The 26,669-nt window shown below is 38.8% G+C and overlaps 1 protein-coding gene across 1 annotated transcript in view; it reads right to left on the reverse strand.

Annotated features, from left to right (window-relative positions):
• The window catches only part of KIAA1109 (KIAA1109 ortholog), a 236,674-nt gene that overhangs the window by 15,313 nt on the left and 194,692 nt on the right, over window positions 1-26,669 (reverse strand). Inside the window, 15 exon segments of the mRNA XM_030564256.1 lie at window positions 618-821; window positions 1,337-1,588; window positions 3,641-3,666; window positions 3,668-3,853; window positions 4,096-4,288; window positions 4,906-5,063; window positions 6,449-6,599; window positions 13,887-14,144; window positions 15,864-16,001; window positions 18,715-18,894; window positions 20,577-20,777; window positions 22,041-22,242; window positions 23,521-23,660; window positions 23,768-23,929; window positions 26,132-26,321. Of these exon segments, the coding sequence (XP_030420116.1) occupies window positions 618-821; window positions 1,337-1,588; window positions 3,641-3,666; window positions 3,668-3,853; window positions 4,096-4,288; window positions 4,906-5,063; window positions 6,449-6,599; window positions 13,887-14,144; window positions 15,864-16,001; window positions 18,715-18,894; window positions 20,577-20,777; window positions 22,041-22,242; window positions 23,521-23,660; window positions 23,768-23,929; window positions 26,132-26,321 (2,641 nt within the window).

Below are 26,669 nucleotides of genomic sequence, written 5' to 3' on the forward strand. Positions count from 1 at the left end.
TCAACCAGGGGGGAAAATCAGACAGGTCTTTAAAATAAAACTTTTAATAAAAAGAAAGAAAAAAAAGTAAAAGTTTATCTCTGCAATTTAGATGGTAAAAAGTTACAGGGTCTGTCAGCTTATAGAAACTAGAAAGAAGCCTCCCCCCCCCAGCAAAATACAATTTAAAATACTTCCAGCAAACTACACATTTGCAACTAAAGGAAAACAAATAAAAAGACTATACCACCTTTCTACTTTTGTACTCACAAAATTGAAATAGAAGATTAGAGAGCCTGTAGGTACGTGTGGTCACCCTCAGAGCCCGGAGAGAATAAAGCAAAACCCAAAAAACACAAACAAAGGCTTCCCTCCACTGAGATTTGAAAGTATCTTGTCTCCTGATTGGTCCCCTGGTCATGTGTTTAGTTCCCTCTTTTTTAACCCTTTACAGGTAAAAGAGACATTAACCCTTAACTATCTGTTTATGACAAGGGGTTCAGCTTTTCTATGAACATAAAATATCTATTCTTCTGAGCTAAACTCCTATTTTTCCCTTTTAACTTCAACAGCTTTAAGTCAACACATTCTGCAGTTGATTGGCAATCAGGCCAGAAATTAATGAATATGAATCTAACCTTCATTCCTTGTAGCAGTAACATAATTGAACCATTCTTTCACACTTGCAACCCCATGTGGTGGGTTTTCATGGCGGCGCCTTGTTATCTTGGTGATCGTTGCCATAGGACTTTCTAGGGCTCCACAGGGTTTGGTGACCATTGTATTATGACCCAAATGAAAGTCCAGTGTTTGTACAACATAAGTAGAATGCTCACTAGAACCTGTGTCAACGTAAAAAAAAATATATATATATATATATATATATATATATACACACACACACACACACACACACACACACATTCTGAAGAGAGTAATAGTATGATAGGGCTTGATCCTCCTATCACTTGCACAAGTATAAATCAGAAGTAACTCTAGTAAACTGATAGGGTAAAGCTAATGTAAGTGATAGAAGAACTAAACCCTCCCTATTTATAGACAGAAAAGATTTATCAGAACAAGAAGGCTGTCTTCCTACCTTGGCAATATAAAGTCTCAAATAAAGGATGTATCAAATATTATACTCAGCTAGGTATTTTCCTTTATGCAACAGACAAAGAAAGAGGCAATATATTCTCTCTGGTACATCATCACTATTTTAAACACGTAGAAGCTTTTTTGGGAAAAGAACAATATTGATTCAAAGTATAGGAAAACTGCTTTGCTTGGTTAGTGATGGTCAATTATGGTTCAAGAAAAGGTTCTAAAGTGAAAGATGCATTAAGGTTTTAGTTACCATCTTCCCAAATTTTTTGTGCTTCTGTCCAAAATGCAATGTTGGGTTCTTCAAGGTGAAACAGTGCCCAAGATTTTGAACGGAAATTAGGTCCATGGAAGCATGCCAGTGTCATGTGATTTCCATGCAAACTCATGGATCCTCCAAACTGCATTCCGTCTTCTGGTAAAGGAACCTGAAATAAGGATATGTGGCCCCCAGATACTACCTTCAAAACCCCTGGCCAGTGGCGATGATGGGCTGCATCCAGCACTAGAAGAAAAAACACAAATATAGAAAGATCCTCAAGCATGACTGTAAACTTTACAGATGTGGAAAATACAACTGTAAAACGCTGCTGGAATTCCATGTCTACTAAAAATCTGACTGTGGCTATACTAACTTTATACAGTCTATTTCACTTAAATTGTTTCAGCCTTGTCACATGCAAAGATAGAGGAGATGAAAAAACATATCCAAAGAAACATACTCGAATATCAATAAAACTCATATTTCTTTTTATCAGATTAGGAGATGCCCAAGGTCATGTCTGACAAGAAGATAAATGGTTCCAGCAGTGATTACTGCTAGTCTTCATAGAGACAAGTCTCATGAAATTGACCAAATAGCAGACAGTATGGAAAAAGATAACGTTAGCTGGTCTTTTAATTACTTAACACCTATTACTGTGGGTCTCAAACCCTTGATTGGGGTCACTAGGCATTACTGAACTACAAATAAATAAGAATAAGCAGTGAAGATTAATATGGAAAATTGTACTGGTAGCCCAAAGGCAACCTACACATACAAACTGTCAAAATAGATTCAACAATTACACAAAATGTGAAGAATAGGATAGTCTAAAAAAGTCAGCAATAATAAAGAAATAATATACAGCTTTAAGGTTGCTTAGAAAGTTAAGACAACAAACATGGACCAAATATATATATACTGAAAAAGGTTACTTAAAACCATTGACAAGGATCACGTGTGGAACACAGTAACTATATGTGAGCTATTCAAACCAACAGACAATACACTACAGCATAACCTTTACCGGTAACGTGAGAGCCACGAAAAAAACAGCACTGAGGACTAAGGTCAATGATGCAGGTTTGGAAGTACTTCCATAAAAAAAAAAAATGCAAAATGTAATGTGCAACACAAAGAATAATATTATGTACCTATTCTGGGAAGCAACTCTGGCGAAAAAATTACAGGATACAATTTTCACTATAGCAGATGCTGTGTAGAGTAATCAGTGGATTAACTTACCTTGAACACTATACAAAAGAAATCTCTGATGATGGTATTTCTCCTTTGATTTTTATAACTCGTTCCTTCTTGTTCCACCCAGTCCCAAACTCAACTATCCACATATTTTAAGTGTGGTACTGAATAATATCAATTTAATAACGACTGTTGACTAAATAGATGTATAAAACGGCTACTTATTTGACCGTACAGAATTCCAGTGAGTACGGTGAAGGCGTGCTGATCGCTCTAGGATCAAAAGCGGGATACTAAAATGACATGAAATGTTTCCTGTTCTATCTGCCTTGTGCACCACAAGTATGTTGAAGTAGGTATACACCAAATATTTTAAAATACTAGATATTTTAAAATTTCTTGTGTAGCAAGAAAGTCCATAGATTCTTTATTGGTCATTAACAACTTCCATGTTTGGTTAGGAGAAATGGGACCCTCACACTTCAGAGTGTTTAAATGAGGGCTAATTAAAAATAGAATACGATTTTCATGAAAAGCCTTGGAAAAAAACAAATATTTTCCATTTTGATTGATATTTTTCTTTTTAATATTTTTAATGAAAAATTTTAAATGAACATTGATTTAATTTGAATTTTTTTTAAAGGCTTTTAATTTTGGGGGGTCTCCACCCCATACTTTTTCACTTCTTTCCCCATTGGAAAAAGGAAGGAGGGGGGAGAGGAGAGGAAAAAAACAACAAACTTTGAAAACCCAAAACAAAGTTTTTCAGAATACAAGAGTTTTGTTTTAGTGAAAAATTCATTTTCATCTAAAAATCTGACAAAATTAGCAGCTACTTCTATATTTACCAAAAAAGAGCGTATATTCACAAAAGAGTGCTGAACTTTATTTTTATAGGCTATCCCTGCCACAAAAATCTGTGGCAGATGTACTGAAACTTTAGCGTGATATCTTGTTACACTAATATTAATGCTTTAAATTCTATGGGACTTACTCTCACACATTAGTGTTTGCAATACTGGAAACCTAATTCTGTAAAAATCTCACCTATAAATGGTACTGTATAGCTAAGCTTTTTATTTTTATAATACATACATTGCTCGTGTGAGCTTTTCTCTATTAGCCACTGTCTTAGGAGGAAGATAAGGAACAGGTCCCCAGGTAGACAAAGCCCGTTTGCTGGTATCAAACTGCTGAGTAAAAAACTCCTGAAGCTTCATTCCTATTTTTATCAGGTCTGGGGTGGTTGATCTTGAAATCATCACTTGAAAGATATCCCACTTCAAGTCTCCATGGACAAATATCTCACTAGAATATAAAAAGAGTAAGAACATTTACCATAAATTCAGTTTAGATTTGATTCTGTACAAAAAGGGACTTGTTTTCACTTTCCTAACCTGCATTATTTTATTTTAATTTAATTAAATTTTTGTCATCAGATATGATCTAGCAATTTTTAATGAAAAAACGCATATGTACTTTATTCTTTTGAATGAGATAAATGGACAGAACTAGACAGTGGAAACATTAAGTACAGTAAGAAGTACTACCTTTTATCAGAAATACTAGAATCCAAGGTATTATATAGATTAACTTTCCATTCATCCTGCAGTTTAAGATCTGCATTACTGAAGATTCCCATAAGGATACTGGATCCCATATAGTCAACACGTGCTTCTGTAGAACCCAAAGTAATCTGAATTTTGTGACTGGGTTGCTGGTTTGGATGTTCAGAAATATGAGCTGAAACAGAATAATTCACACTGGATATACAAGATGTTAACAATAAAGATTCTCTAATAAATCCTGACCCTTTTGTGCCACTCTTGTGGTGGAAAGGGGCTGGAAAGCCACTGAACTGTCCTAAGCATTGGGAAGTCCCAAAATAGGACTGACATATCCAGCTCTTACATCATTTTTCCTGTAGTTCCCAGCATAGGGGTGTTTGAGGAGCTATAGGGCACATTGGAGTGCTGTGTACTCTTCCAGTTCCCCAACTGGTAGAAGACTTGGGGGCCACAGTCAGTCAGTGCAGGTTAAGAGCAGTCCTGACCCTGAGGTAGAGAACCATCCCAGAATCAGGGAATTGCAACTGACTCCTGTACACCATCCCCCACCCCCAAACTTTGCCCAGTGGACAATGGGTGCAGCAGATGAGATTCTAGGCCAACATCTGTTTATATAATTAAATAAGTTCACATAGGAAAATTCTGTATTATATATGTGCTTTTGGCTTTTCATATTATGTAAAAAAGTTGACACTTCAGAACACTACACTTCTGTAGAATACAACTGCACTGGTGTAATTCGTAATGGACTTGGTATAGCAAAGTGTAAAACTTTTAGTCTTTCCAACTTACCCACCATCTCCAAGGTATTGACATCTATGGTACCTCCAACCACACCTCCTCTGGAATCCAGCTGGGATCTTCCCAGACCAACAGACATGCTAATTTCACGGTCTCTGTTACTACCTACAGATAAACGTCCTTGGCTTTTCAAACCACTGGTAGTCCACCTGAAACAGAGATGAAAAGCGGCAATGCATGAGTACTTCCAATACTTCAAACTGCAAGGTACCATTGTAAGCAGAAACTGTTGAGATAGGCATAGTTTCTTGTTTTACTGCAGAGTTGTTTTTGAGTCAGTGTTTGGGGCAAGAAAAATATATTTCCACAAATGAGAAAAGCCAAATGACAAAATAGTGCTCTTTCAGAAAGAACAGACACTTAAGGTATGAGAACAAGTTACTGGATGTAATTCTTCAGCAGTGATTAGGCATGCGCCATCTGTTGGAGTATTTCAGCACTGGAACATGGAACGGGCAGAATTGCTAAGAGCATGGATCTAGTATACTCTACGGTAATCTACCTGTGCAAAATGAAGCTCTTTACACACAAAATTTGAAAATTTGGCTCCAAATGAAATGCTGCTTCCCATCCTTCTCCATGAAGCAGAGATAATATAATACAGGAGGGTTGGGCCCAAACCCGGCAGAGAGAAAATCCACCTTTCCACATCTTTGTGCCTCTTATAAATGGTATTCGGATTTTCCCACACTGTCCTATACTAAGGATATAGAAACCGACTGTCTGTAGAAATATCTATGCATATAATATAGTGTTCCTATGGTCAGTGGCCTGCCTAGGATAGAGCAGACTATATTTTCCATAGGGCACTGAGGCTATCTCAGATCCTAATTTATGTCAAGTTCCTGACGTCTTGAGTGTAGCCTCAGTGGCTGTTAACACAGTCAGTTTCAATTCAAGCAGACCATAAGTCAGGAAATCATACCACACTACATTTGTTCGCTAGGGGCATTTAAAGTGGAATGGCAGGATTTAAGCTATAAAATACAAAATCACCTAGAACAGTGGCTCTCAACCTTTCCAGCCTACTTTACCACTTTCAGGAGTCTGATTTGTCTTGCATACCCCCAATTTTCACCTCACTTAAAAACAACTTGTTTACAAAATCAGACATAAAATACAAAAAAGTGTCATACCACACTATTATTGAAAAATTGCTTACTTTCTCATTTTTAAGCTTATAATTCTAAAATAAATCAATTGGAATATAAATATTGTACATACGTTTCAGTGTATAGCATACAGACCAGTATAAAAAAATCATTCTCTGTATAACATTTTAGTTCGTACTGACTCTGATAGTGCTTTTTATGTAGTCTGTTGTAAAACTAGGCAAATATCTAGATGAGTTGATGTACCCCCTGGAAGACCTCTGTGTACCTCCCAGAGGTAAGTGTACCCCTGGCTGAGAACCACTGACCTAAAAGACAGCAAGTTTTGAATGTTCTTGAGGGACAACTGTTTAACAGTCTTTTCCCCAGCAAATTAAAATATCAAACAAACAATCTGCTAAATCACCAATTTTTCTACTTACGTAGTATTGCCCATTACATTGCTCATATTCATTTGGACATTTAATTGTTTCAAATTCATAGCAAACACAACCAGAGTTTCCCATGGTGTCCCCTGCTGACTTCCAGCTTTATTTGATTTATTAAATGGTGTTGATGTTTTCGAGAGTGTATCTAAAAACAGAGGAAAGTAAAAATTGAAAAAGGCATTCCCTGGAGGAAAACTTGCAGGTTTTTAACATTAAAAGATGTTAACAGAAGACAAAACTGCCATTAGACTTAAAAGCACCACAGATGGAGAGGTTACTTACCTTACAGTAATTTGAGTTCTTTGAGAAGTTTTGTCCCTATGGGCATTCCACTGTAGAACACTTGCATATCCATGTGCTCTCAACTGGAGATTGTAAAAAAGCAGCATCCGTTTGTCTGTACAGACCAGCACCTCGTGCTCCCAGACAAGAGCATACAAAAAAAGCATGGATCTGCTGCTACTCAGTTTCTTATCAGCCATGAAACCAAAGATGCCACAGCAATTGTATATGCCTATGGATGCTTCAATCTTGTAGGCCCTCCAAGTAGTAACTAATGTGGAGGAGGGTGCTGAAGAGGCAAATCCAAAAAAGTTCAGAAAACTGTGTTACCAGAGGTAGCGTCAGCTCTGGAAGCAGGTAAGATAGCGTACTGCTTGGCAAACGTGAACTGAAGACCAAGTTGCAGTCTTGGAACATCTTTCAGGAGAGGCAACAGAAGTGGAATGACACCTAGTGGAGTGTGCTGTTGCTCTGCAAGGGTGTTGTATCGAGCAGTTTTATAACAGGTAAAGATGCAACCTAAAACCCATTTCAGAGTATGAGTGGAAATTGACTATCCATTCTTTCAGCAAAAGATACAAGCATCTTGGAGAAGCTTTAAAGGTCTCAGTCTAAAGGAAGAAGGTGAAGGCCCTCCTGAGTTCTAGAGTGTGTAGACTAGTTTCCGCTCTGGAGGTGTCGTGCTTTGGATAAAATACAGGTAAACAAATTTCAAGATTAATATGAAATTCAATGAGACCTTAGAGAGGAAACGAGGATGGGGACACAGTGTGACCTTGTCAGGGTAAAAGACATATATGATGGGTCTGCCATGTGCACCGTGACAGCCTCATTCTTTTGGCTGAAGCAACAGCAACCAGAAATGAAGTCTTAAGGGAAAGGTGGAAAAGAGAGCAGCTATTAGCTCAAAGGGGAGGCATCTCAAGACATTAAGGACCAAGTTAAGGCCCCATGGGGGAGCAGGGTTCCTGAGAAGGGCAAACAAGGACTGAAACCCCCTCAATAAGTAAATGGAAGGCCTTGATAGCGAGCAGGTGCACTCTGAAATGAGCTTACTGACAAGTCTGAGGTCTTTAAGTCCAACAGGTAATCTAGGATTTTTGAGAGTGGAGCATCTGAGGCATGCAAAGAATGGAGGGAACACCAGGAATGGAAATGTTTCCACTTCTGCAAGTAAGTCTTACAAGTATGTGGTTTCCTACTATATCTTATCTGACTAGAGCTTATTTGAACAGGGTAATACCACACTCAAGAACCATCGAGGAGCCATCCCTTGAGACAAAGGACTGAGATGGATCAGGGCACCTGAGTTCCTCTCAGGGAAGACTTCATCTTCTGAGATAGGAACAGGTGTTGCCACGGAGAGGTGAGAGGTGTAGCACACTTGTCTTAGCCATGATGGCACTATGAGACTAATCCTTGCTCCTATTTGTCTCTGTTTGAATAATGTTTTGAGGATCAGAGGTATGGGCAGGTAGAGCTGGGCAGGGGACCAAGGTGTTGTAGGGCATTTTCCAACACTCGTGGTCCTGATGAAATCTGCAGTTGTATTCTGGGAGGCCAGGTACATAAACCACAGATTTCTATCTGATGCAAGATACACTAGTTCCACAGTCTTGGAGACTCTGCTCATAATGACTGGGATCTTGCTTCCCCTGATGGTTTATATAGTATGTCTGCCTGATTGTCCAGCATTTCCCTGACTGAAGGGCTCTGTATATTGTAAAGGAAGTGCTGACAGGCGTAGCAAAATGCTTAGTTCTAGGATGTTTATGAAGAGTGCTCTCTTTTGTGGGGATCATTTGCCCTGTGCAGTGGCCTCTTGTAGATGGGCACCCCCAACCCAAATGAGTGGCATCCATCACGAGGATTTTCTAGAGCGGAGGATGTGAAAATCGGGATTCTACTTCAGTGGGTTCTTCCACCTCTGAGAGAGTCTGTATGTTTGGAGATACCATGATTGATTTGGAAAGACGATCTGATTGTGGTGCACACAGTCCTCAGGCAAGCCCAAAGACATCTGAGGTGCAGTCTTGCAACATAATGCATGTGGAACCATGCAACATAATGAATGCAGAAGCCAACATGTGGCCGAGAAGTTGTAGGCAGGCCGTTAGAGTTGTTTGTGGACTGTGCTGTAAGGTAGCCATTAGACTGGACATAGTGGAGAATCTTACCTTGGGAAGGCAAGCTTGGGCAATTAGGGAAACAGCTCCCATGAAGACTATCTGCTGACAAGAGTTAATGTCAGTGTTTTCAGATTAATGCAAATGCCTAGGGATTGAAACAGAGTTCGTGCCTTGAATGCTGCCAACTGAACCTCTAGAGCCGAGTGACCCCTGAGGTGCCAGTCATCCAAATATGGAAACACTGCAATGCTCCACTAACAGAGGTGAGCTGGCACTGCTTAAAAGATCTGGTAAAGACCTTTGGGGACAATGAGGATTTGGTAATGTTTTGAGTCTATTAACCAGTGCAGAAAGCACTTGTGGGAGGAGTTAGTGGCTATATAACAGGAGGTTGAGGGCTACAAACTAATTCCCAGGATTTAGGGATGGAGATATGCTGGCTAAGTTTATCATCCTGAATTTCTGTGAAAGGACACAGATGTCCATATTCTTGAGATTTAGAATTGTCTTCCAGCCTCTGCTTCTCCTGGGAACCAGGATATATTTGGAGTAATAGCCTCTTCTGATGAAGTCACGAGAAACAAGCTTGATAACTCCAAGTGCAGGAGAGATTGCACTTCCTGCTTCAAAAGATCTTCATGAGGCGGGCCCCTGAAGAGGAACTGGAAGGGGTGGGAAGGACAGATTGTGAATTAATAGAGTATGCCACACTGATCACCTACAGAATCCACTTGTCTGTGGTGACACATTTCCTAGGCATGTAGGAAATGGTATAGGCAGTTTCCAAAGTGGGGAGGGATATATAGTGGACTCATACAGCAAAAGATCCAGAGGGAGAGGTTGTTTGAGGCCCTCAAGCAAGCTGTCAAAATGGTCTCTTACACGGAGGTGCACATTTTGTGCTGGTCCTGATCGCTGCCTAGGAGGCTCCTAGATGTGAGGTTGCACTGTGGTGGGTAGTATTGAAAAAGCCAAGAAGGGAGTGCAGTTTGAGACCTGCTAAAATGTCTCTTTGTTGCAGGCATGTATATTCCCAATGAGCAGAGCACTGCTTTGGAGCCTTTAAGAGAGTGGTGCAAGGAGTTTGTCTCACCACTGAAGAGTTTGGGCCCTTCAAAGAGGAGGTTTTCCATACTGTTTTGCACCTCCCTCGGGAGTCCAGCTGACTGGAGCCAGGATGCTCGCCTCATAACCACTGCGGTGGCCATGGATCATGAAGCAGTGTCAGTGACATTGGGAACGGCCTGCAGGAAGCTCTGGCAATTAACTGACTCCTTGTTGGAAGGAGAGAGTCTGCAACATGTTTGATGGTTCCTTTTGTTGACATCCTTTACCATCAGCTTCATTCCCTTAGCTGGAATGTAGTATTTGCTTTGCACGTGGGCATAATAGTAGCAGGTGTTTGCCATAGAGTGTGAGCAGGTGAGAACAGTGCCTCATTAAGAGAAAGAGCGTTCTTATCCTAGGGGGTGATGTTTAAAATATCAGTCAGGGTCTGCTGAGACTCCTGGAGCTCCTCTAAAGGAGACTGGAGGGATTCCGCCAGAGGCTTCATTAAGTCCTGGAAAGTCTAAAGTTATCAGCACAGGAAGGTGGTTGCACTGCTTCCTCAAAAGACTCAGCTGAATGGGGTGAGTCTTCCTCATTCTGTGGGTCCTGGTCCTTTTGGGTCTCCTCAGATACTGAGGGGCTATAAGTACCAGCTTATGGTTTTGCAGTGCCTCTGAGTGATGTGGTACCAACAAGTGGGGGTGTTTCTACCAGACTGATACCCCAGAGTGCCTGTCACTACAAGGAAAATACCTGTGGCAGGTCTGGAACTCTGAGGTTTTTTATATAACCCAGGAAGTGCCATGGAACTAAAAACAATAAGTTCGGGAGGGGAGACATCATTTCAAAAGCACAGGATTATATGAAAATGTAATATAATAATTAAAATAAAATCTGAACTAACTAAAAGAACTATTTAACAGTAAGTGAGAGAAGTAAGAGAAGTGGAGAACAGTGGATACCATAAATGCCCTCTAGAGTAGCACACTGCCTTTTAAAAAAACAACAAAAAAACCTCCCACACAATCTCTGGTAAAGGGCGCATGGGTACATGTGCATCCTATGGTGAAGTGCCCATGGGTCACATACTTGGAGAACTACAACTAAAGATTGCCGAAAATTAAAACATTTATGGTTTACTTTGTTGCCTTAATTATCATGAAAATGAAGTCATTTATTTCTCTATTTTATGAACACTGTCATGAGGAAAAAAAATTAAATTTAAAGTCATCCATAAAATATAATAAATATTTAAAAGTTTTACAGATTTTACACATTGAATACTGAATCTTTGTATTTCAGAAATGGAAACACACATGTGGAGACCAGTGAAGCAGACAATTTGTCTGTCAAAGAGTTCCAGCCTTCCTTTGTGTTGTATTAAGAGGCCCTGGCTATTTGGATCTTTCCTGCATAGCTACTAAAATAAGTCAGCTTCTCCCTGGATGCAAATCAAAGTATTCCAAGCCGTTGGGAGAAGCTTGGTACTGTCTATTTGCCCTCTTGGAAGTGACAGGTATCGATATTGGAGTGTGCCACAAGTCTTTTGCAGGATTAACAATCCCTCAATGGACAATGGTGAATCTACTAGATATGGAAGGTGGCAGATTACCAGCGGGCCTGCTCCCTCTGAGAACCATGCCTTTTCTTCTCCAAGAGTGCTCTCTGGATTCCCCGCCAACTCTGAGTGTGATGTCCATAGAGGGACAAGGACATCTTGGGTGCAGGTGCAGCCCCAAAAGACATTGCTGGCCAAAAGGATCTGATCTTGTGCACCTGAGGTCCATGCGCACCAAGAGAAGAATCCATGTGGACAAGCACGTTAAGAACCAATTTACATAATCTAGCCCTCTGTCCACGCCATCCACACTATTGTAATAATCTTTGTATGAAATAAGCCTTGTGAGATATTATTTGAAAACTCATTATTTACTGGTCATTACTGACCTGATGAAAGGTGTATGGCACCACTGTATAAGATTCTACTGTATGGTGTTCTTAACACATGTTCCAAACTGAGGCTGACAAACAGCCCTGTCTCAAACAAAGGAATGTGTGTTCTGCTTAATTTGCATTTAAGCAGTAAACAGAGTAATCAATCAGGAAGGAAAACAAAAGAAGCTTTAACAGGTAAGGAAAAAGCAGCAAGGAATATCCTTCGTTATAGACTGTCTCCTGAATCTTCTCAGTTGGAAATGTTTTCCAAGAGGGGGACTGACACTATAAAAAGAACGGACAAACACCCCCAAGGACCCCCCTTCCCCCGTTAATTGATTGACTGCACCAGAAGATGCAAAGGAAGAAGCCACTGAACTGGAGAAGGGGTCCTGACCTAAGAAATTTGGTCAGTAAGACTGCTGAGAGTATGTGATGAGAAAACTTTGCTCTGAATTTAACAGTTTAAGTTAGGCACCAGTTGCTTTTTATCTTTATTTTTCTTGTGACTTCTGACTTATGCCTTATTACTTGTACTCAGTTAAAATCTCTCTCTTTATAGTTAAATTTGGGAAACTCCACTTGAGGTGGCAAGCATTATTTCTATTAAAGCAATAACAGAGTTTATATAAACGTGTATTGTCCAGAAGAACACTAGTCAGTACAGGACAAATATTTCTGGGGCAAAATCTAAGACTAGGAATTAGTTGAGTCACTCTGTACTACAGTCAAAATTGGTAGGAGCCAAGGCGCAGCTGGCTGGCTGCAGCATGCACAGAGACATAGCTGGAAGTGACTTCCATGCTGGAGACTGAGCAGTCCAGGCTGACAGCTACAGCAACAAAGCATTGTAAAGGGCACCCCAGGTTAAAGGGCAGGGGTGTGACAGCTATTCATTAGTCTAAACTGTATCCAGGAGTTTGTCATAGACTGGTGAAATTCAAGTCAGGAGTATTTGTCATTTTTTAAAACATGGCACTATGCCTAAACTGTATGAGTATGTGCTAGTTCAAAACAATATTTAGCTAACCACAAATTCTGCTTCAGCTCAGTCTTCCTTTGTGAACTGCTTACAACATTTTCCCCTCCATATAGACTAAAAGCCTGTCCTCTCACTTCTCCAGATATTTCACTGTATTAAAGTGTATGTCACTGTAGTAAAAAACATTTTTAAACACCTTATCTGCCTCAATATTGTACAGACCCCAAGTAGATATCACTATTTCACCCATAAGATGCAAAATCAAATCAGTCATAGTAGAACAAATTCGAATAACTCTCTCCACCTCTATACAAAGAGAAACATCTGTATTTATGTTGTACTTGCTAATATGGGCCTGAGACTCTGTCATTTGCATTCAGCTACATATTAAACCCCATCCAATCTGTGACGTGGAGCTGCTTCGGGGAGCACCAGGTTAGTGTGGGTGGACTCAAGTGTAGAGGAAAGGATTATTATAAACCAAGATAAACTGCAGAACCACACCCCAGCTATGTAACCTTTGTACGAACAACAGCAATTCCAATGTCTTCTATAGACAAGATGGACAAACTATATTTCAGTTCTTGTAGTTCTCAAACTCTGTCCTATCACATAAAGGAGACAATCGCACAATGAGAAATATACATGCTTTAGGATCTGATCCTGCAAGGTGCTAAACATTTTAGTGGGAGACAATGGCATTCACCACCTCACAGGATTGTGCCTTTAAGTTTTAATTTATGTATAGGTTTGCTACTTTTCCATGATTAAATTTCCTGTTTAAAATTTTAAGAACAAGTTCACTGAATTTTTAAAGCAATATAATTACTTTATCTCCATCCCACCAACAACAGTCTAAGAGTACAAGATCAGAATGAAAACTTACAGTTGCAAACAGAGTTATTCTGACTAACTAATAACTTTTCTGACGGCTATGACGACTCAATGCCCTATCACATATCACATCATTGTATTTAATTACTAGAACTATTTATATAGTGTTAGACCACACTAAAAAGACAAAGAACTGTTAAAAATCTCCTTTTCCACTCACCTCTGTGGGGAACTGAAGAATCAGATACACTCCGAGATCGTGCAACAGCCGGAGATTTTAAATTATGATTTGCTGTCCCAGGTGACATACTGGTGTTTGTATTGTGCTCATTAAAAACATTGGATGACTGTGCCATGTGTGTAAATGAAGCAGACTGGCAGGGCTGCTCCCAAGTCCTACAGTATGCTTTACGTGACGATTCAGGAGAAAGATGCTGGCTTACCCCGTCAATGGAATCTGGTGTTCCAGGACCTGATGCTGCTGGAAAAGAAAAGTGCCCATAGTGCAGTGTAACTTTATTTTATTTTTAGTCAGTCAATCAGTCTGTAACACTTAACAGAAGCAAAATAAATATACTCCTACATATGGGGAAATGTTTTGTATATTTCAATCTTAGCAGCAAATTTCATAGTAGTAACTTTGAAATTCTTCTAAAGTGTTTTTATTGCCACCTTAATATTATTTTAATAGTATTCACAGAATCACATCAGTGTTGGGTTGGAAGGGACCTCAAGAAGTCATCAAGTCCAACCTCCTGTGCTGAGGCAGGACCAAGTCTACCTAGACCATCCCTAACAGGTGTTTTTCCAGTCTGTTCTTAAAAATCTCCAATGATGCAGATTCCACAACCTCCCTTGGAAGCCTATGAGAGAGCTTAAGTACTACCCTGAAGTTTTTTCCCTAATATCTAACATAAATCTCCCTTGCTGCAGATTATGCCCATGACGACTTGTTCTACCTTCAGTGGACATGGAGAACAACAGATCACAGTCATCTTTATAATGACCCTTAACATATTTGAAGACTTGTCAAATGCCCCTCAGTCTTCTCTTCTCAAGACTAAACATGACCATTTAAAAAATATATATATTTCCTTATAGGTCAGGTTTTCTAAATCTCTTCTGGACGCTCTCCTATTCATCTACATCTTTCCTAAACTGTGGCACCCAGAATTGGACATAGTACTCCAGCTGGGGCCTCACCAGTGCTGAGCAGAATGGGACAATTACCTGCATATCTTACAGACCCTTCTTTTTATACATCCCAGAATAATAGCCTTTTTCACAACTGTATCATATTCATTTTGTGGCCCACAAATTGACTCCTATTCAATTTGTGATCCACTATAACTGCCTGGTCTTTTTCAGCCTAGCCAGCTATTCCCCAATTTGTAGGGGTGCATCTGATTTTTCCTTCATACATGCAGTATTTTGCATGTCTTTACTGAATGTCATCTTGTTGATTGCAGACCAATTCTCCATTTTGTCAAGGCCATTTTGAATTATAATCCTGTCCTCCAAAGTGCTTGCAAACCCCTCCCAGCTTGATGTCATCCATAAATTTTATAAGCACACTCTCCACTCCATTATCTAGGTCAGTGATTCCCAAACTTGTTCTGATGCTTGTACAGGGAAAGCCCTGGTGGGCCGGGCTGATTTGTTTACCTGCCGCGTCCACAGGTTTGACCGATCGCAGCTCCCAGTGGCTGTGGTTCACTGCTCCAGGCCAATGGGAGCTGCTGGAAGAAGCGCAGGCCGAGGGACGTACTGGCTTCCGCTTCCAGCAACTCCCAGTGGCCTGGAGCAGCGAACCACGGCACTGGGAGCCAAGATCGGTCAAACCCGCAGACGTGGCAGATAAACAAATCGGCCCGGCCTGCCAGGGGCTTTCCCTGAACAAACAGTGGAACAAATTTGGGAAACATTGATCTAGGTTATAAATTTTGCTGAAATTTAAATTTGTTTGTAGTGACTTTTTCTTAAAACATAACACCAACTCCCCATTTAGGCAAATGAAAAATTCCTGGGAATTAGAATTGGGCAATATCTGCTTTCAATCTGTGTATTATACTACAGTATAGTTTCTATTGCTTTATCTAGTTACTCATGCTACTCATATATTACGGCATAAATTAAACCATTTTTGCTTTGGTTTATTTCATGGAAGAATTTTTCAGAGAAATAAGGGGTAGTTTACCTGGTAGATTTATGGTTTGATCACCTAGAAAAAGGCGTCTGGCAATACTTCTCCTATACCAGGCTCTTGGGAAGGCCAGAATCTCACTGAGTCGCCGCATGTCATATTTAAAAGAAGCAGATCCTATATCACAGACAGCTGATAAAAAATGCAAAAGCTCATTAGTCAGAGATTTTGAAAATTGAACCTAACATTTGAAAATTTACCCTTCAATTTTTTTAGTTTCTTTATATCTGATATATTCACCAAAACATTTTCAAGCACTAAAATGGGTAGTGCAATATATAGTTACCTTACATTAACTGTGGTTCTTCAAGATGATGTTGTCCATATAAATCCTACTCTAGATGCTCCTGTGCCTTGTGCACAAGGGCGGAATCTTTGAATAGTAATGTCCATTGGACTGCACCTGCTCTGTGTATGTACTTGTGCCATCTGGACTCCAGGACATAAAGGATAGAGCGGGCATAACTGTCTCTCAGTTCCTTTGCCAACTCAGAATCCCAGGGAAAGAGGACTCTGAAAAAGTGGGGGTAGAGGGCAAGTTTTGGGATCCACATGGATAATATCATCTCAAAGAACCACAGTTACTATAAGGTAATTGTTCTTTCTTCCTGGAGTATATGTCCATGTGGATCCCAGATAAACCTCATTTGAAAGGTGTGATTGAGAAGTCTTGGCTGCCACTAATTAAATACTGACTGTAAAACCATCATACCAAACTTGGCATCTGATCTTGCAGCCAGGTCAAAGGCATAGCATTTAACTAAAGTAAAGGGATTTGTTCACACAGCTGCCTTGCAAATTTGAGACATGAGCATGTTCCTGAAGCATTCAGAGGACATAGCTTGTGCTCTGTTGGAGCAAGCTTTCATATTTGGAGGATAAGACTGTCAGTCATGATAGATTAAATACACTGCATAATCTGTTTCAATATTATCTGGGAGGAGATGGCTTGATCCCTAGAAGGGAAGAGATGGCCACAAAAAGACAGTCTGTTTGAAAGGCTTTGCCCTATCAAGATAATATAACAAGACCCTTGAAACATCCAGGATGTGGAGTTTCTTCTCTTCTGGAAAGGAATGGCATTTTGAAAAGAAAATGGGTGAGCACAGATAACAGACTAGTTTAAATGAAAGCCTGACAACTTTGGGAATAAGTGTAGGATGAGCTCTTACCATCATCACTTCTCTGTGGAATATTGCGTTACGAGGGTCAGCAATGAGAGCTTGGAGTTTCTGACTCTTCAGGATGATGTAATGGTGACTAAAAACACTGTCTGGAGGCTAAGGTGCTATCTTTACTGGCAAACAAATCTGTAATTGGATTTCCCCACTGGTGAAATACTGGCATAATGATGAAGCTCTTCAGAAAGCATTTGTGGTTGGTGATGTGTTGTTGGAAGGCTGACACTGTTTGAAGGGGCTCTGCATCTGCCATTTTGGTGCAAATAGTGGCACAGTGTGATGAGGAACAAATTACATTTATTTTTTGATATGTCCAAAATAAAGTTAAAAAGGGGGGACAATGTAAAGGGAATTGTAGGATAAATATGAAATTAAAGAATTAAAGTTAACTTAAGTTTGGCTTAAGGAAATATGTAAGTTGTAAAGAAAGGCCCTGACTAGCAAGCAGAAGGAAGGTCTTGAAAATAATGAGTTATAAGGCCAGAAGGAGTGAAGTCTGGTTCAAAGAATAAGATATGGGGAAGTTTCTAAAAAGAAGGCCTCCGACTGATAGGGGTGACTGAAGATAGTTTAAAATAAAATAAAAAGAATTTGTCTTAAAAGGAACCAATATAAACCTTCTCACCCCACATACCAGTGTTATCCTAAAATAAAAGCCTATGTGAACCCAGGTGCAATGGAAAAAACTATTGGTCAGCAAGGAGGAGGAAAGAAAAGGCCTTGGGAAGGAGACTGTAAATCTTATCTGGATTAACATGGGAACTAAGGATGAACAATCTCAAATAGTTTTTTAGCTCAAGTCAGTAATTGGCAATGACATCATTGCCACAGACAACAATAAGGAACTGACAGATAGTTGCGGCTGTTCTGCCCTTTCTATCCCACAGGAGGGACTCATGAGGACATACATTGTTGAACTGTGCCTGAACTGACACTGCAGTTCAAAGATTCTGATCTTGTGCGCATAAGGCTCATGTGCGCCTTATCTGTGGGATCTAGTGGGATCTGTGTGGACACATAGAGAAGATAACATATAAACTGTTGGAAAATAAGTTCATTTGTTTGAAGTATACTTAAATATACTAAATATTAATTTTAGTAAACTTAATTACTTAAATTACTTTTTGCTGGTAAGGTTGGAGCTGTGAGAAATACCTACAAAAAAACTCCTCAAAACTATATGAAACACATCTGAGTGTGCCAAAGGGTGCTTCAGGTTTATGAATTACCTAACCACAATTCATGCCTCAAAATCCTGTGAAATTAAGCTTGGTTTGGGTGAAACTCAGGGATAACAATTCTCTTTGCTTTATCATCATGGACAAAATTCAAAGTTCATTCATATCAGAAAATCAAAGCAAAAATCTTAACTGTGAACCCATACAGACAGAAGTCAAAGAACATGTGTGACCTGTTGAAATTAAATGAATCAACAAGGGGGGGGGGTGCTATATGGGGGTTACCCAAACACAAAAAACCCTACAAGGTCTTATCACTGATTCACTTATAAGATGTTGTTATTGCACATCATAGGTTGGTGGCTTTGAAATGACATCTATATAAAAAGTGGTGGAGAAAGAATGGTGCTTATCATTGGAACAACACCTCTATTGTTAGGCAAACACAGAAGAAAGCAGTATAGATTAAATTAAACTAGTAAGTACCAGATATATTTATTAATGTAGTATCCATCTTGCTTGCAGCTTTGCTTGCAGACTGGCTCTCAAAAAATGAAGCACCTCCTGAACGTCTTATTCTTGAGAGACTTACTTTCACAAACTCAAGGTTAATACTCAGAGAATCTTTCCGACCAGTGACTGAAGTGGGCTCCTCATCTACATTACCTACAAACAGAAAGAGTGATGCTCACGGTACTCCCCAAATTAGCACCTCAGAGTAAAAATCATCCTTTTATTTCTTTTAGGACAGAAAAACAAAAAAACATTTATCCAGGAACATCATCAAGATGAAAGTCAATTTTTTGTATGAAATTTTGGTAATTACTATATGTCACAAGCAACATAGTTTTCAGCTTGTTTATATTATATATTTGACAGTAGAGCAGGGCGAATAGCTAATTTTTCAGTTTGTTGGCAGTTCTGAAAAATTGGAAAAAACCATTTCAGATCAAACTGAATCCCACAAATGCAAAAAATTTAGGTGATCCAAAAAAATCTGTTCTGAGTGAAATGAAACTTTTTGTTTGACCCAAAATGAGGGTGACTGGGGGGTGGGAGTGGGTTTGAGCATTTTTAAAGGGTTAGATTCACAAAATGGCCAGTGAAGGAGGCAATAGTGGTGATCTCCTTATCACTTTTAGTCCAGTAGTTAGGACATACTCTTGCAAATCTCTTCTCCATGGTAAGAGGGGAACTGAATTTGAGGGCTTGTCTACACGGTTGGTAATGCACTCTACAGAGGTGTGATTTCTAAAGTGCACTAATGTGTTGCATATCAATTGGTCTGTGTCGACCCTGCTAGTGCACACTAAAGGTTCCCTATTGTGCTTTAATGTAGTACAGTTTCAAACAGCACTAAGTTGAAGAGCACCAGGAGAGTCTCCACGGCCAATTAATGCACAATATGTCAGTGTGCTTTAGAAATCACTCTCACTGTACAGCGCATTACCCCACTGTGTAGACAAGGCCAGAGTCTTCTATATCCTAGGTGAGTGCCCTTACCACTGGCTAAAAATTACAAGGAGATGACTATCTCCACCTTCTCCTCCCCTGCCCTGGTTGTGTGAATGGCATCTAAGCCATACGCCCCGAAAAAAATTGGCCAAAGCTATTCAGCAAATTCATGTCAAAGTTGCAAATAATTTTGGGTCAACCCAAACAGCTTTTTTTGGCAAATAAACTATTCCTCTGAAAAGTTTCACCCAGCTCTATATGATAGCATTTTGTCACTGCTCTTCAGGGCAGAGACTATTCTACTCTATGTACCCTGCTCCTGCACACATTCACTTGGTACGTTAACAGTACCACTAAATCCAATAAGAATATTCACGTCTGTAAAGTTGTTCATCTTATTAAGTGTTTTCAGGGTGAAGACCTATGCTTATATAGGCTATAGCAAAATGGAACCCAACCTTGACTGTGGTTGTGAGCGGCTACAAATTAACATACAAATTAAGTGCAAACACTTGCAAACCCACTTAAAGCATTTTAACATGTTTGGGGGAGTGTTGGAATTTACACCAAGAATTCCTATAAGCGCAAGTGGTCCTACTTTTTCCTATTAAGACAAATGGGTTTTGCAGTTGCAAGTTCTAAAGCATGAACACACCATTTTGGACCTGCCAAGTGCAGGCAATATGTATGCTTTCAAACAAGTGTCAGTTGGAGTGCTGAAAATAAAGTCCTCCAGGATTCTGTGAAAAACAGTAAAGAGGGTATACACATCCCTGACGGACTGATTCTTTAACATTTAGTCTTGCGCAACTATTTCTCACATTCTAACAATTGTTTATGAAATCTTGTAACTTTTGCAATTGTTCATTAAATTAAAAAAGTCCATTCTGTACCTAGTGCTCCTGATCCAGGAGTCAGACCAGTAACAGCAGATTTTTGTTTTCCTGCTCCATATGGATGAAATACATAAAGGGAGAAATCAGACATGCAGGCTGTGAAGCTCAGGCCTGATGAGTTGCTGCTAGAGCTAGTCAAATCTGACTGGCTACTGCTATGTCGGGTTCTGCCAAGAGGGCTGCCTAGTCCAGATGAACCTAAAGGAAATCCCAAAATCCACAAATGTTATGGTAGTTTTAGTACAAAAGCATTTTCAATCATGAAACCATTTAAAAATACTTACTATGTCATAAAAAGCCATCAGATGTATTTCAAAAATAACCTCAGTGAAACAACAATTTGGGGACACAACGCCATGCTCTGGGTGTCCCTAAAGCTCTGACTGCCAAAAGCTAGGACGGGACCACTTGATACACTGCCCTGTTTTGTTCCTTCCCACTGAAGTATCTGGCAGTGGTCACTGTTGGTAGACAGGATACTGGGCTAGATGGACTACTGGTCTTACCCAATAGGCCATTCATATGTTCTTATGGCTTAAAAAACCTAACTAACAATGCCATTCCTGTCAAAAGCTGGAAACAGACAAATGAACTTACTTTTACAAAGGCAACAAAATTGTTCCTAAAATACTTTACCCATCTAAGTTTTCAGAATAGCTTAGAAAACTGATATGAATGTTGTCTTATACAATTTCACAAATGTACAACTCCATAGTGAGCAGATGCTGTATTTTTAATTTTGCATAGAAACACATACCATCAAACGTTGAAAGTACAGAGTAAACTAAAACTCATACTAAAAGTGAAAGAAGGAAGTCATTCCAAACTGAAAACAGACAACATGAAGTGGAACCTATAAAACTCCACATAATATATATGTATATGTACAAATAAAGATTTCTGAGCAGTTCCTCAATATTTAACGGAAGAGCTAGCAACCTATCCAATTAAACTTTTTCTTATAATACTCATCACCGTAGTTACTAAATGATGTGGCAAGTTTATCAAAGAGTAGTAAAATAAACCTAACTGTACAGCTCCAAAAGTGGTTTTTTGGACGTAAAATACCAGCACACTGGCAATACAGACTACTAAAAAGTATTGCTCTGAAACTTCTTTTAAAAAATAAAGCTTCTATTACATGGTTTGTGGATACTCCTGAAGACCAGCAATAACATAAAATAAGTTTTTAGTACTAATCTGATACCAAAGAGCCATTCTGTTAAAAATCACAATTGTATAACATAGTAAAAATACATTTTATTATTCTAGCAATAAAGAGTTTTTGTCATGCCTAGAACCTAATGGAACTTTAACACTGCACTACATAGCTGTTTAACTTTCATTCTAATATATTCCTCCTCCCACCCCCACTAAACACAAACAGAACTTAATTTACTTATGCTGTTAGCTGAATGTATTAGGTGAATTAATTCAAAGAAAATTGTTCATATATATTACCTGGTATCCCAGTTTTATTAACTGAGTTCTTTGATCCAGTTTGTGAAGTATTACCTCCAACTGCCAAGTTTTCTGTGGGGCAAGTTGTGCCTAAGGTCTCCAGTTCCCCTCGGTTTGAAGAGAATACTAGGTCTAGAGAGGGCAGCTTCAGCATACATTCTACTCTTGAGACAGGTAAGCAGCTGAACTTGATCTGTGAAGGCTAAGCCAAAAGAAAGGATTTTAAGCACAAATATAAAATCCCTGAAAATCATTATGAGCCTGAATCCAAAGAATAATAGCTTGCAACTTTCCTGTAGCCTAAATGTAATAAGGCTTTTTTGGTCCAGCTTTGAAATTACTAAAATCTCCATGATTTACAATCTGCAGAATTTATGTTTATTTCTGACATTTTCTATATCATTGAGGTGTGTTACTCAGGAAGTCCAGGCAATGGTCAGGAAAGCTGCCTAGATATAATAGTGAACCATTCTCCCAGAACTAATCTGTGTGCCCCAGTGAATCCACAGCTTGGAAGCTGCTTCATATTTGGAAGATGTGGAAGCTCAGCTTTGGTACCTATCATACCAAACTATGTTGAAGCAGCTGAAATGGACAGTCTCAAGACACTTTGGATAATCTTAAAATCCTTGCCTCTCAAAAATTCCTGGGTCAGCTTCCTGTCTAATTTACAGAGAGAACCAACAGAGGGTGAAGAAAGTGTCAAAAGTGTTCAGAGACTAGTAACCAACAGCAATTTTTGGGAATAAATCTCCCAACCCAACCAGTTATGTTTCATTTCAAGACTCAAACAGATGTCTTATATCTATGTTTCTCAATGTATGAATGCAAAGCTGCCATATAAAAAAAAAAAAGACTGGACAGTGAGAAAAAAATTATGTACCTTAGAAAAAATACAAGATTAAGTGAATTTCTATAAAAATGGTGTGATTAGACGAACTAAGAGATGAAAGGTAGCAAACCTCAAGGCATCCATATCTGAAATATATCCTGAGGATAAAATATTTTAGCTATATGTACTTTATTTATTTATTTGAAAAAGAATGATAGCTATAGATACTAGTGATATAGGATATTTTCTGAGGAATAAGATGAGAATTGTGCTGTAGAGAAGACAGGTATGCCCAACTGTGGCTGTGAAACAGCAAAAGCTTAGCGGCAGCAAAGCAACAAAGGAAACTCCACCATGAACAGCAAGAAAAGTAGTGATGATTAAAGGCCAGTGGGGCTTCTCAAAATGGTTCACTTCTGTTGATCACCATGTGCTTGGAGTCAATGACTTCAGAACTCCAGTTAACAGAATTCTCACTGGTGTCATGCTGGAAACATATACCTCAGAATGGATATCTATTGAATGTAACTATCTCTAAAGAATCTAATTTTAAACAGCAATGTTAAAGGCTAGCTTAAAATGCATATATGTTTTCAAAAACGCTATTAGCATTACACAGTATGCAGTATGTCAATGTTGCATTCGCACCTGAACCCGTACATAAACCACCACATCCACAGGGAAGGATGAGTATGCTGATGTTGACGATGACACTAGTGAGGCTGTGGACTCCTCCAAGGCGTCTTGTATTTCAAACTGTCCCATGTCTTCATCTTGTGAACTGACAGCTTTTAAAGTAGAAAGAACTTATTAAATAATGGTTTGAGGCAACTGGAATTGAAAAGTCAATAAAGTTAGGTACTAGAATGTATGAAAAAGAAGAGTCACATGGTACCTGCATAATTCCTCTCTACTGGTGTAATAGGAATAGTTTCCAGAGCCTTCTCTAGGAAGTCGAGTAGGCACGGACTAATGACCATTTCCTCAGGCAATGACTGAAGTGCAACCCATGCATACAATTTTGCAGTTTTTATTCCACCACTTCCTTTCCCTTTGGCTGAAATATTTATAAAATGTAAATGTGTCTAGTGGAATATAATTTCTCCAAATACAATTAAAATGTATAGCAACATTTCATTACAATCAGAAAAACAGATCAAGAACTTTATCCTCCTCCATCATCATGTGAAACAGCCACTTCATAGATCAGTTATAAAACACAGAAGTGTGTTAAAAATGTAATAAAAAGGTGTTAAAACAACAGATGAAGAACTCAGTTCAGTTACTAGTACTATCTAATGCACTTGCTCTCGTTCAAGCCCTTACTTCATTTCCACACACAGCAGCCATAACTGACTGGAAGGCAACTGGCACTTACACTAGAAAGGGTGAAGATAAAATTGCTCATCTGACTTAATTTTGCAAGAGTTTGGAAAAATATATTGATTTCAACTGAGAAAACATGTCAAAACCCCTAAGAGCAAATGGTAAGTCCTACAATATTACACAAATAATAAAATGAGGATTCTAAACAGGAAATCCTATTAACAATTGATTTTGAACACCTAAATTCCAAGCTTGGAGATACCTGGAATATAGTTTAATATAAAATTAAGAGAATTCTCTTCTCAATTCATGGAAGAGATCTGCACATGTAAATCTGTGTGCCCTAAAATGAGAAAATTATCTGAGCTCAGTAAATTTCAAGCAAGATCTTCTTTCTAAAAAGCTATTCTTACCAGCTCAGTTATTTTGAGTGCCGTATAGACAATTAGAACTAGGAATGAAGAAAGAGCAATGTCACTGAATTAAGATTCATCATCATATACAAAAATGGATCATTTGAACATAAGTAAAATATAGTATTATGGCTGTATATGATTTCTTCAAGATACAAATACTGACTAACTGAAGGACTAAAATAGAACCTTACACTCAAACTTTATCTATCTGTAATTTCCTAAGCCACTTGGCAATGAATTTTAATGTCATGCTACTCTGATTGATGCTGCTGACCATCTGCACTGGCCTCTCTCTTATCCTATAATAAGAGAATAAGTAGATGAGAGTTTTGGGAGAAATCTATGTGGAGAAAAAGATAAAAAAAGCTCTGCAGGAGATTTAGGCAAGAATTAAAAAGTAAAGAATGGAAAGAAGTTATGAGCAAACTTACAAGGCAAGATACAACCGAAGACAGAAAGTGAAGCAAGCAATAAAATTAAATTTCATGAACTCAGAGATCCACAAATAAGGTAGATGTTGGGAGGAAACACAGTGACAGTGGTTAAAAGCCAGGGATAATGAGGCAAGTTCTCAAATTCACTGCTCGCTCTCTCTCTAAGACTTTGAGCCTATCAAGAGAATTTTTTTCACTGTTTACTGTTTCCAGCTCATTTTGTTTCGATAGGGTTTTTTGTTTTTTTTTAAATAATATGTAAACTCTGAGGAAGAGAGAAGTGAGATAACAATCCTCTAGAAGGTGGGAGAGAGATCTACGTACCTCTAGATCTGACATTGCAACCTTCCAAAGATAGTCATAGACCTCTAACTGAAAACTGGGATAATTCAACTTGTTACTCTTGAAATTTTAAATCCAAGTTGAAGACACTAAAAACTGGAACTTCAGGTAATTCCAAGCCACAGTAATTGTCGGTGGACTGCATTAGTGGAGCACAGTAATGTCTGGTATTTTGATTACTCCAACGATTTTAAACAGCTGCTTGGGATCATGATGAATACATTAATTCCCGAAATCATCACACTTCAAAGTATTACTTTCAAGGCAAGCAGCACGGTAATGAAATGTATTCTTGGAAGGATGTAACATGGATGAACTGATGAGTAAATTGAGTAGTATACATTTTTCCACTGAATTCTGAATACTGCAAAGTATAACTATAGCTAGTTGTACTAGTAACATAATTATTAATTTTTAAAAACAACTAAGCTTTTTTCCAGCATTGTATGTTATCTGTTCAAGGAAGAGGAGGAGTAAGTGGTATTTGGCCATTACTGTGCTCTGTGAGATATATGTTGAGAATCATTTAAACAGGAAATCTCTGAGAAGGCAGCTTTAAGAGCAGTTAGAATTCATGAACTGCACATGTGCTTCTGTAGTCAGGTTTCTTTGCAGCCAATATTTAGACATTTATGACCATTTTGAGGTTCAGCTAATGCACAGATCTAAAGCTAGTAGATCATACGATGTGGAGGGAAAAAGATATCAAAGTTATAGTTTAAAAGGATATTCTACAAGTACCTGATGGGATGGGTGGGGGTTGGGGCAGAAGTAAGGTATTAGTCTTGCTGTGGGTAGTATTAGATAAAGGAGATGTAGCAGTATCTTTCATACCATACAACTTGGACTCTTTGGAAAGGGTTCTTGGCAAAGAGGATCCCCGGGAGGCATTTGGCGATTCAGTCTTCAAAGTCTTAGAGTTGTAGTGTAACTGAAATGAAAAAAATAATCCATTTACTTCACAGAAGTAGCACTCTCACTGAATCTCTGCACAGTTCAGTTTTCTCCAAATGTTCTTTGCATTTTATTTAAATTGTGTGAGCTTAAAACAAACATATTATATTTAAAACATTGGAATCAATAATCTTTATCTACAAAGTCATAATTTTTTGTAACTAAAAATAAATTAAGAAACCTCACCCATAAAACAAAATTAAACCATAAACATACTGAGCAACAGGCAATATTTTTTTTTTACCATATAGGACACAAATATCTAATAGTTGTCACAGACTCTCTCACCAAGAGCTGCTGCTCTCTTCCTGATACATACACATTC

The sequence above is a fragment of the Gopherus evgoodei genome, chromosome 5 (assembly GCF_007399415.2).
Source record: "Gopherus evgoodei ecotype Sinaloan lineage chromosome 5, rGopEvg1_v1.p, whole genome shotgun sequence".
Taxonomy (NCBI): domain Eukaryota; kingdom Metazoa; phylum Chordata; order Testudines; family Testudinidae; genus Gopherus; species Gopherus evgoodei.